The sequence below is a fragment of the Bos grunniens genome, chromosome 11 (genome assembly GCF_055505025.1).
Source record: "Bos grunniens cultivar Pamir isolate PY7600 chromosome 11, Bosgru_T2T1.0, whole genome shotgun sequence".
In the NCBI taxonomy this organism is placed as follows: domain Eukaryota; kingdom Metazoa; phylum Chordata; class Mammalia; order Artiodactyla; family Bovidae; genus Bos; species Bos grunniens.
In genome coordinates, this window is record NC_141175.1 from 35,854,038 (window position 1) to 35,866,320 (window position 12,283).

Below are 12,283 nucleotides of genomic sequence, written 5' to 3' on the forward strand. Positions count from 1 at the left end.
ATCCAGAGCAATTGGGACTGGAAGAGAATGTGGCCATTTCCATAATCCAGAGTTTCCTTGACTTGTGGAGTCCAAGATTCTGAAGTCATCCCTCAAGAGATGATGCTTCATTTTACACTGTGAGCTCTGAGACAGATTTCATCTAAATGAAAATTCTATGGCTTAAAATAAAACTTGAAACCCCCTAAAATCTAGTCAAGTGCTGTGCATCAGATGGTGGCTTCTATATATCACTTCCTTCCAAAAGAACCAGAGTACCTTGAAGACATGGCTGATTCCATGTTTGGGCCAGGGAAAGTACAAGGTTAACCTGAGATAGCTGGTGACAGAAAGCAAGGAAGGAAATGCATTGAAAAAACACTGGACCAGCTTGAAGGGACTCCTAATGACCTCCTTTGGGAAACTTTGAACATCAAAAATAATGATGACCATGTTTGATTATAAAACAAGGGAAAAAATCCATTATAGTGATACTAAAAATTTAAAGAAAATTACACAAAGGGGAAAATGTCTTTGTCACCATTGGAAGTGACTCTTATGTTAATGTCTTACTTGAATATTAGTAATTAAAGAGAACAATTAGCATTTATCTTGCCTTTTTAGGAAGAATTATAATTCTGCCTCAATTGATTATAGAAAGCTTTTCTTTACAGAAGAAAACTAACAAATGAATAAGGAATGTAATGTTAGAAAAATTACCACTGTGTACCCCAAAACATAATTCCTGAGTAAAAACAAAGATCAACAATGAATGTTAAAACCATTGAGGAAAGGTTGATGGGGAGCAAGATATTTTCATATGCTGAAGTATCACCATACAGAAAACTTCAAAGAGTAAATCTACTTTTACACTGAAAAGGAGGGAAAGGTTGTGATGTCTCCAATTTGCTTTTACACAGCTAGCCAAAAACCCTAATCAAATAATATATATATATATAACATATATGTTATATATGCATATTAAAAATTCAATATACATAGCAGAATCTTAACATTTACTGGATTGCATATACAGCTTGTTCATTATAATATCTTTTCTACTTTTTGATATATTCAAAATGCTTCTTCATAGAAAATTAGGGAAGGGGAAGAAATACTGTATAGACTCTGGGCCTCATCTCTGCTTTTAAAAGACCCCAGATGACTGATACACTCTCAGGAATGAGAATCACTGATTCAGTGCCCACATTCAGCCTGAAACTGAGGTCTGGAGAATTGAAATGACTTTCCAAGGGACAGAATAAATACTAGAATTCATGTTCCTTGGCTTCCAATCTTGTGTTTTTTTCTTATAAATCTTCAAAAGGAATTTCTTAAATAAGAAACCTTATCCTCTTGAACACCTGAAGCTCTTGTTTGTCAGCAGCTGAACCACACATAGTAAGGAAGGATTTGGCCACCTAGAGCGGGCTCATTTGTTGGAATCTAGGTATGGGAAAAAAACCATTGGAGGTACCCAGGGCAAGGACAGTCCTAATTTTAAAAATTGAGTTGTATTGTATAACATTTTCTCTTTTTAATAATTTTATTACCTTCAGTGAGGATAATCTATGAGAATAAGTCTTTCACTTGTTTGTAATATTTAATATGTAGATAAAACCACAGATTAGAAAAAAAAAATCCTAAAATCCTGATTATTAGCTGGGAAATGAGGTTTTGGCTGAAGTACCTGGTGTTGCAGGACTTGCAGGTTTCTTGCAGAGAGATGAAGATTGGAAGATGGCAAAGTGGTTAGGTCCCAATGCTAGTGGGAAAGGCATGAGTCTTTGCAGTCAGACAAACTCTGGGTTCAAATTCTGACTTTGCCATTCACTAGTTTTGTGACATTAAGCAAATTATGTGACTGCTCTCAATCTCAGTTATTTGCCCCCTATTGCCAGGTAGGTGCTTAGATACAGCAGTTAAGATTCCCAGGGCCCAGCCCTCCTAGAAATCCAACACATAATCAAGGAATAGGGATATTCAGGTGGAGTTCTTAATTCTGGAGAGACTGAGAGTAGATCTTAACCAGATGGAAATGGAGTTGGGCCGGAGGAAGAAAACGAAGGCAACAATTTAAGGAAATAGTGCAGAAGCCTGATAGTCTGGAATGGGTGAGGAACATGGAGTTCCTGTGGCTTTAATGTAGTCGACTGCGATTATTTAGTGAAATATGTATGGAAAACATCTAACTTTGACCCAGAAGTAGGAGTTAGGGTCTGGGGCACGAACCCCTAGCGATAACAAAGATCCTCTCCAAAAATAAAAAGGACTCCACACTCCAGCACCACATAAGAGACATCTGGACTGTAGAGGCCACAGAAAAGAGGCGGTCTCACCTGAGGTTTACGTAGGGGGCGTGGCTGTGGAGAACTTCCGGACTCCTTTTCCGGAACAGGCCTGTGCCCCGGAAGCAGTTGTTTGTTGCTGGACCTTTGGGCCCGTTACCGAGTCTTCAGGGGTACTGTCGCCATGTTCCTGTCGGCGGTTACGTGTAAGTGGGGCTGGAGGCGGCGGCAGGGCTTGCAGCGCGGGCGGGAGGTGGTGACAGGTGGGCCTTGGGACATTGCAGGGTGGAGTGCGCACGCCGGTGGGGAAGCTGCCGCTGCGACGTCCCAGGCCTTCAGGACTACAGCACCCGGCATGCCCCGCGGCATGCTCCCTGTGGGGCGAGTGGGTTTTGGGGGTCTTCGGCGCAGATTTTGGGTCCGTTGCGGCTCATTCGGACGGTAGAGTCTGGCCGGCAGAAGTGGGGCTCTCCCTCGCCCTCTGTAGCGGTGTGTCAGCAGAATCGCTGGACGTTCTAACTGAGAAAACTTCAGAATATTTAGTTCACTCATTTCGAGTTCGCAAGGTGAGAAACAGTAATTGATCCTAGGTGGTACAGCGGGCTGGGAGAGAAGCCCACTGGCTCCCAAGACAGTGTTCTTTGGTGCACCAGGCTGACTTCCCGGATGGATTTAATTTCCTTTCTCCACCTGATGTGATGGTTGTTGAATTTGCATAGATTAATTTACCAGACAAGAGGCTTGTTCTAGTGCAAATATTTGCACCTTAGAAGAGGAGCAAATGGAGCAGATCTTTGGGAAGATTTAAAAGGTAGTCAGTTCAGCTGAAAAGAGATTGTGTAGAGCATTCCATCCAGAGTTGTGGTGGTCCGATTGGATTTTTAAAAAGCATCTATAAAATCCTAACGGGAACCCCCAAAGCTCGGGAGTAGTTACTTGAGTGACAATTTATGACATATTTCATGACTTAAATATTTTTATTATAATCTTAAAATTTGAGCTTTATTTGAATTTTGCATAAGCAAGATAATAAATTGTTTTTTTTCCTTTTCTATCCGACTTTCCCTGCCTATGAAAAAGTTGCCAAGAGCAAGTCAAAGTAAGTAGAAGTTTTTCTTTTTTTTTTTTTTAAAGCTTGTTTATGTGAGATTCATTATTTCAGCTACTCTCAATGAATCCTTACGTTAAATTAAGCATTTGGCTTCAATTTTCTAAAGTCTGATTTGAGAATTACACTCGATGAATTGTTTTGGCCCTATGAACTGTTTACTAAAATGTTTTCCCTCCCTCCCAACTGATCTAAGTGAGCTTTCAGTTAATTTACTTAAAAGTTGCTTTTGCTGTCTTGTTCCTAAAGAAATCATCAGGGTCCCCATGTTCTTTGGACTACTACTGCAGTTCTGTTTCCTCAAATTGAGGACCAGGGGCCATTTGTCTGGAGCTCACTACAGGAATATAACAAAAAAAGCTGTGACTTGACTATCCACAGAGCCAGTGTTGAGTTTTGTAATCTTTTGCATTCATGGTACAAGCATTTCAAAAATAGCAAAGGCTAAAGATTCCATGCTGTACCAGGGAGACTATTAATACCAAACTGGTATTTCAAAAATAAAATTTGTAGACAATAACTGAAGTAAGATGTTCTGTGTTAAAAATAGAAAAATTCTAAAGCAGGCAGCATTTGTTTATAACCCAAGACATATAATAAATCCTTAAAGCTAGATTAAAGTTAATGGAAAACATGTATGCTTATATTCTTCCCTCAATATCTTTTATTGCTTTATATAGCTTTTCACACAATCCAGTTAGCTTGCTTTCCTTCTTCACATTCTGTGGGAATCTCCTGTGTCTTCAGTTTCTTTAGAGGTGTGCCCTGCGTCTCATGTTCTTTGTGTCCTTCTGGTGCCATGTGTCATATGTCTTGCCTTACAGACCTTGTGTACACAACGGACCTTCCATACTGTTGGTGTTACGTCTCCTGGGTGCAGATCTAGACTTAGAGGGCCTTGCGTATTGTGCTTGCCATAGCGCAAGTACTTAATATTGTATCACTCTAATGCATGAAGCACTATGCTGAACATTCAAAGGGATGTAAAGGTGTATAATATATTTTAGGTGCTTCAAATTCTTTTTGGAATTAGATGAGAAATCAAATAGCATGATCTACACAGGAAGATAAGACACCTGAAAAAGTAACAAACAGTATGAGGTATTAAAAGGTCCAGTGGGACAAAACATGAACTTTCTGCTTTGGATGATTGTAACTTAAACTATGAAAGGGAGCAACAAGGTTTTACACATTGTCAGTGTGAAAATTCCAGTCCCTTTATTCTGTAACTTCCTGATTTCACTCTCACTGCTCATACGTGAAAGATAAAGCTCTTCCGAGACAATTTTCTTCCTGACTGGCCTGCTAGGGTCACCAGTACTTGTGTATTTTCCTTGTCCTGATTTCTCCTCCTGAAATGTGGGGGTCTGAGTCTATTCCCACAATGCAGTTTGATTAGTCTTCTTGCTTTGGTTAGGTCATTTCCAAGTCACTCTGTGTAATGGAACAAATATTGGGAATCAGAACCATTCTAAGATATAGACTGTCTTAAAACTGAACTTAAGGTTTAATTGATGTCCCCACAAGTAATACTACTTGTATAGTGTTCTTAGAATGTGGCATCCCCCTACGACTGATTTTAGTCTATTTCCTTAGCTTGTAACAGCTTGCTTTTAAATCTTAGAACAATTCTGGTGAAAATGGTGAGCCAAGCTGGAACAGGTTTTTCCTTCAACACTAAGAGAAGCCGACTATGGGAGAAACTGACTCTACTGCATTACGATCCAGTAGGTAAGATTCCAGAAAAGTTGCTCCATAATAAATTCAAATGCTTTCAAGGCCTGTTGCCCTTTTCAGATGATGATAAACAAAGGCAGTTTTGTGACCCCTTTGTCACTAGAGCATTCATTCCTAGTGTATATTGAAAGTTACTTTGGTGCTAGTTACTGTCCAAGGTGCTGGGATATTCATGGACATAAGATAGACTCACTGCCTTCAGTCTTGATGATCAAAGCCTGGTTTTGGAAGGGAGAGGAAGGAAGACGACAAATGCTCAGTGCTATGCGAGAAAAAAGCAGGATGCTGAGATACAGGATAGAGTTGCAAGGAGGTAGATCCCATCTTCATTCTTTAGGTAGGATAGTTCAGGGAATGTCTCTCTGGTAAGAGATAGTTAACTGAAGATTTGAAGGGGAAAAACCAGATATGTAAACAGAATAGGCGATACTGTTCGGTAAACAGAAAGAGAAGTATGTCAAGGTTGAGTTGAATTCTAAGACACTTGGTTGGTGTTTAGAGTTGGAATTGGTGCTAGAATCTTATTTCTTCAAATTAATCCATTACATAATGAAATATAGGCAGTTAACGTCATAATCCCTGAGGGAGTAAATGGCAATCCACTCCAGTATTGTTGCCTGGAGAATCCCATGGACAGAGGAGCTTGGCAGGCTTCATCCATGGTGTCGCAGAGTCGGACATGACTGAAGTGTCTTATCATGCATGCAGCATCATAATCAGTTATTTCGTTAACTAAGAACAAGGCCTGATAGACTCACTTCTGGCCAAGATGGAGCAATGGGACTGAATTTACCTTCCCTCCTGAAACAACAACCACAGAAGGACAATATAGGCAACAGAAGGCAGTGACCCTTGAGAGAAAGGAAACAAGTGCTTGTGAATAACCAGACAAAACGGAAGATTCTGTCTTCTTTGTTTACCTGCCTTCAGTCTTCAGATACATGAATGCGTCACGACACAAGCACCCGTACTCTCCAGGCAATCTGAACCCCATTTTACAGATGATGAGCTTGATGCCAAGGATTTTAGTTAAGGACACATAACTAAAATATGTGACAGAATAAAGGTTTGAATTTAGGACTGTCTGACTCCAAAACCTAGGCCCTGAGTCACTTTACATATGAACCTCTTATTGAGAGAGGAGGCTAAAACTTGCTCACTAGTGTGTGACCTCTGGTTGGGCACCAGTACGAATCTGCCTGACAGCCATCTTAATAGCTGCTTTCAGAGTTTGTAAAGAAGATCTTACAAACTGTTCATTATGCTGAATTCATCAAAACAAAAAATATCACCTTCAAAAAAATCGGGGCTGTACCAGTGTAAGGAGGCATTCAAAAAGGGCTCTGAGAGGGATTTCCCTGGTGGTCCAGAGGTTAAGACTGTGCTTCCACTGCAGGAGTGAAAGTGAAAGTGAGAGTTGCTAAGTCCTGTCCGACTCTGCAACCCCATGGACTGTACAGTCCATGGAATTAGCCTTTCCCTTCTTCAGGGGATCTTCTCAACCAGGGATCGAACACAGGTCTCCCGCATTGCAGGCGGATTCTTCACCAGCTGAGCCACAAGGGAAACCCAAGAGTACTGGAGTGGGTAGCATGGGTTTAATTCCTAGTTGGGGAACTAAGATCCTGCATGCCATGTGGCCAAAAAAAAATTGTTATGAATTCCATTCTTTAACAGAAATAAAATTTCCTGCTGTTTTTATGATGTGAAACTTTCTGGGCATTCTTTAATAAAATGGGAATTCTAGGTTTATCCCTGATGATTAGCAGTCTGAATTTCAGGATATATATCTCAAATGATGGAAAATTATTAGAATGATAAGGTATAGGTCTTAGTCTGGGTTGATATAACGAAATACCACAAACTAAATGACTTATAAACAGCACAGTTTTATTTCTCACAGTTCTGGGACCTGGAAAGCCCAATATCAAGGTGCCAGCATGGTGACTTTCTGGTGAGGGCCCTCGTCCTGGTTTATAGGAGGGGGTTCTTGCTGTGTTCTCACATGGTGGAAGGGGCAGGCAACTTCTGTGGGGTATCTTTTATGAGGATTCATCCCATTCACGAAGGCACCACCCTTGTGACCAAGGCACCTCCTCAAGGCCCCACCTCCTAATGCCATCATCTTTGTGGGTTAGGATTTCAACATAAATTTGGGGGAACACAAACTTTCAGACCATAGCAATATGATATTAGATTGATGTGGTGGTTTTCTCTCTCTGATTTCTTTGTATCAGCTGGTGAAAACCTAAAGTGACGAACTTTACAATAGAGTGGTTTTCTACCATTTTAGCTCCTTTAGAGCTTTTTTAGGAACTTGTACAATGTTAATAAATGTTGATTGAATAACCTTCTCTGAGATTTTAAGCGTGAAAATGTACTGGAATTTTCAGTCATAGTATGGAGATATTAGGAACTTTCTGTCAGATTGATTTTACATTTTGAGGTCAGGAAAGGATACAACCATAAACAGTTCCAACCATGAGCTGAAAGTGGAAGAAAATATTCATATCTATATTTCAGACAGACGATTAGAGCTTTTCTGAGAAGGGATCATTGGAACCTTGACAACACAACTTTGTCTCTTCTGAAGAAAATGTTCTGGGATAGCTGACTGCTTGGCATTCTGCCCACCTACCGAATGCCCTGTGGGCTTGCATGATGTTTGCCTTGCGGCCTGCCCCATTGCCCAGGGTACCAAATAGCTTGGCAGTTGTCCTAGCATGTTTTACTGCAGTGAGAAAATGGTTTAAGGGTTTAGTTTAAGGGTAATGTTTTGCTTGTCTGCTTTACAAAGAAAATCAGGCAAGGAAACATAGAAAAATTCCCAATTATTTGAGGACTTCATGGTATATACTCTATGGCTGAACCAGCCTATGTCTTTTCAAACTCCTTTCCTCATATGAATCTATATGCAAATTTCCCAGGAGGAAGGATTAAAGGCTGAGGCATAAGTGCATTAAACTCTGTTAAATATATGAAGGTTTATTATAAAGAAAATGAAAACTTGTCAGTTTTAATTCCTTGGATGACTAAACAAGACAATATTGACTTTAATTGAAGCAGAATAGATTTAGGTTAGATGTAGGGCAAGAACTTGACAGATTCATTCTTCTATGAATTAAGCAGCGAATATTTTGACAGAAAATTAATTTATTGTTTATGACTGAGGATAGCAGCGTGTCATCTGGACTCAGCTAACACATAGTGAGTGAGTGCTCTTTGGCAGCCCTGTGAGGGAGATGGAGTTAGCCCTCTCATGGGGAATAAAACTGAAGGAAGAGTATTTTGAGAAATTTGCCCAAGAACTTACAGTAGATAAATGGTGGCGGCAAGGCTTGAACCCGGTCTTTCTGATTCCAGGCCCCCTATTTTTTCTATTACATGGAGCCAGTCTAGTTTATTTTTTTCCTTTTTTAATCAGGACCTTCCCCTGCGATCAGCACTGTTGTTCTTATCTCCTGCCACCATTTATCTAAACTAGATGCTCTTCCCTGTTAGTTCATCCAAATGCTGCTGCTGCTTGAGAGCCTAAACTTGACCCTCCTTGTGAGATGTTTGCCTCACCATTCCAGTCCCTTTTAGTCTTTAGGTTTCTGTGGGGCTTACTGGATGTTCATACAGGTACCTCATGGTATATTGGTACTAAATCAGGGACTCTTCTTACACTTTCATAAATCCCACATTGCCTAGCACAGTTCTGTGGACTTAAATATTTATTCTTTGAATTAAGGGAATGAACGCAGCAAGTATATCAAATTTTCATGAATAGTCTTCATCAGTTCTTCCTATCCAGGGTCACTTAAATAATCTCCTGACCAGTTATCCATGAGACAAGTTCTTTTTTTAATCCATTTTTTAGTTTCATGTAGAAAAACATGGCGAAGAAGGTAATGGCACCCCACTCCAGTACTCTTGCCTGGAAAATCCCATGGACGGAGGAGCCTGTTAGGCTGCAATCCATGGGGTCGTGAAGAGTCGGATACGACTGCACGACTTCCCTTTCACTTTTCACTTTTCATGCATTGGAGAAGGAAATGGCAACCCACTCCAGTGTTCTTGCCTGGAGAATCCCAGGGATGGGGGAGCCTGGTGGGCTGCTGTCTGTGGGGTCGCACAAAGTCTAACACGACTGAAGCGACTTAGCAGCAGCAGCAGAAAAACATGGAAATATTTTTTGCAGTGAATAACAATGGGAAATTGTTTGGGTTCTTTACTACTGTCTTACAATGCTTTGTAGTCTTCCTTGGAATTTGAAGGAGCACTGGTCCTACTTATGTTTAATACTAGATCTTTTGAAATATATTTAAAATATTCCTATGTACAAAGTAATAAAATATATTATTAATTTTGTAGATAAGTTTCTGTTGACTGGTTAATGGTTATTAATTTTAGCTGCCATCAGAATCATCCTAAGAGTTTAAAAAAATACAGACTTCCAGTCCCACTCTAGTTCTACAGAAATAGAATTAGGGTAGAGATGGAGGTAAAAGTAGGAATGTATTTAAATAAGCTCCCTAGCTAACTGTTGATAATAGTTTGGGGATCTCACATGCAGGGTATCCATATTAATTATAGAAGAATAACAAAAAACAAAGCTAAAATTTCTTTGTGTGGTAGGGACAAGTGAGTTGCTGTCATGTCATACATAGTCTTTGGAGTTCCTGGCTCTTCTTTGGTGCACTGTTCTTGTTTTTTTGCAAAGAAAAATTTAGGTAGGGTGGTTTTGTGTGTGTGTGTGTGAGAAAGAGAGAGAGATGTGTGATGTTAGTGGAATGCTATATAGGGCATTACAGGAACTATCAAAACCTTATTGCCTAGTATCTGGTCTCTAATCTTTCATCCCGGCAGTGAGCGCTTTTGTTTGGTGTGTTTCAGAGAACTATACTCTGTTACGATATTCATAATAATAAGATTTGGGTTATAATAGTAAATCTGTACTTGGATATATGAAACCATTTCTGGAAAGTACAAGGTTTAATGTATATTTACTCTTCAGCCAGACTTCCTTTTCTTCTGTGGTCTGCTCAGTTTTTACCACTCTTTTTCTGGAGTCCAGCTTTTTCCTACAATCTCTCCTTGCTTTACCTCATACAAGAGTGGGCATTAGCTGAGTGAAAAAATTTTTTTGCCTGTAATTTTCTTTTTTTAATTTGAATGTTTCACATTGGTTATATGTGACTTTGTGGGGTATCAGGGTTGCCACTGGTTGGCTGTTGGGCCTTCCCTGTTTTCCTTACCATTTTCTGCAGTCCTCTCTGGTCTCTGGGATCAGTGAACTGAGTTTGCAAGTCAGCTCCATCCACATGACAAAGGAAAGTAAAAGAAGAGAAAGGAGAGGGCTCATGGTCTGATGTGTATTTTTATTAAAAAATGCTGATGATAAACTTTTTAGTTTTCTGCTACAATCCTTTTTTCTCCTCCTACAGTGAAAAAAAAAGTCCTCTTTGTGGAACAGAAAAAAATACGCTCCCTCTAAACAATGGATTGAAAATGAATTTGATTTATAAATGAGAAGATCGAGGGTGGGATACTGATTCAGAAATCTGCAGCGTGTAATAAAAGAAGAGGAAATGGCATGGAATCACTGCCTCCTGTGATTTGAAGGCCATTGTGAAGGAAAACAATGCAGTGAAAACAAGTTCTTCATATTAGGACATATACCATTGCATCACATTTATTTATCTTTCTGGATATTTTTATAGCCCTTAATAAAATATATTAAAATAGCCTGTGCTATTGTCTTTTAGTGATGTTTTCCCCCACTATTTGAAATTTAAAAACTACAGTACTAAAAAATAACCATTGTTTCATATAAGAAAAGAAAATTTTCCATAGTGAGATTTGTGCAAGAGTTTCCAGTCTGCCCTCACTTGTACTTCATAGAAAAGGCAGGGTCGTGGTCCAGAGAGATCTTGAAAGAACTGTGCGATAACACAGATGGCAGAGGTGAGCAGGAGTGAAAGGAGGAAGCCAGCCTGTTAACACAGAAGAAACCAAGAGAACTTCTGTTTTTGATCTGTGCTTATATAATTAGAAAAATGCCATTGGTCCACACTCTCAAACTCAGATCACCAAAGCAGTATCTAGGATTTTCTAGGAACGGTTTGGACTACTAGAATTTTTTTTTTTTTAATAAGAGGTGCTATAGTGTATTTCCATAAAGCTAATGGCTCAGCTCTTGGGGCAGTGGTACTACACAGCCAACCAGCTTGGAAATTCCACTGATTATCCCTAATGTACAGGTAAGAAATCCTGCCCTCCCTAGATCTGTTACGCTTTCCCACCCAAGCTGTTGTTTACCACAAGTTTTCAAAATTGCCCATTTCTCTCCCTGTCAAATTTCTCATTGAAGATAAGGATCAGCTCATATTTTGAGCTCTGCTGGTATGTATCCTAAAGCATTTAAAGCATTTATAGGGGAGAAGGATGGAGTGTCCACCATGACCACAAGCATTAAGAAACCAGTGCTGTTCCTGAGTAACAGGTGTTCCCTCCCTGTGGCCCAGTCTTGTCTCCTGAGGAAATGTGAGAGCGCCTCTCTGGAAATGGAATTAGACAGTTGTTGAGTCTTAGAGGCTTGTGGCATTACAGTCAGCTCTTTTTCTGGCATCTTTTGTTAAAGCTCTAATTGAAAGCAATAATAGGTGAGATCTTGGCTATTTTTAGATTGAAACTCTACATTGTGGTATTGGGTTACAAGAAAAATACTTCACTTGATTCTACCTAAACCCAGTGTAAAGGGTCTGTGACATGCATGAATCACTAAAAAAAAAAAAAAAAAAATACAACTTAAAATCTGGCTTAGCAAATGACTTGTCTATTTAGAACATAGGCTAAAAGTGGCCCACAGGTGGTGTTTACAATTTTAAAAAACTCAGTTGCTGATACTTAAATGTTGAAAGATTTCAATAAACATCTAAACTTCTGGCTTCTCTTGCAGAACCAGAAGCTCTGACAACACTCAAGGCAAAGCTGAACATCAGCTGCCTTTCTTAGGAACTACTTGTGTGACCCAAGTCATACCCCTCTTTCCCTTATTTAACATTCTCTGCTCTGATTCTAGACACTGTTGCTTGCAAATTCTGCTCTTTGGTGTACATAACGGTATTCATGATGTGTTGGCAGTAGAGTTTGCTGGTTCCTGAATGGCGGGGTTGTTTGTACGGGT

The 12,283-nt window shown here is 39.8% G+C and overlaps 1 protein-coding gene across 2 annotated transcripts in view; it reads left to right on the forward strand.

Moving 5' to 3' along the window:
• The first annotated feature begins 2,422 nt into the window (after positions 1 to 2,422).
• The window catches only part of MRPL33 (mitochondrial ribosomal protein L33), a 61,234-nt gene continuing 51,373 nt past the window's right edge, over positions 2,423 to 12,283 (forward strand). Inside the window, exons 1-4 of one of the 2 annotated variants that reach the window (XM_086326119.1) lie at positions 2,423 to 2,473; positions 3,348 to 3,366; positions 5,000 to 5,106; positions 10,542 to 10,841. In XM_086326119.1, coding sequence (XP_086182245.1) covers positions 2,452 to 2,473; positions 3,348 to 3,366; positions 5,000 to 5,106; positions 10,542 to 10,591 — 198 coding nt within the window. In that variant the 5' untranslated portion in view covers positions 2,423 to 2,451 and the 3' untranslated portion in view covers positions 10,592 to 10,841. Of the gene's footprint in view, positions 2,474 to 3,347; positions 3,367 to 4,999; positions 5,107 to 10,541; positions 10,842 to 12,283 lie in introns of those variants that run through there. The other variant, XM_086326118.1, reaches the window with a different exon arrangement.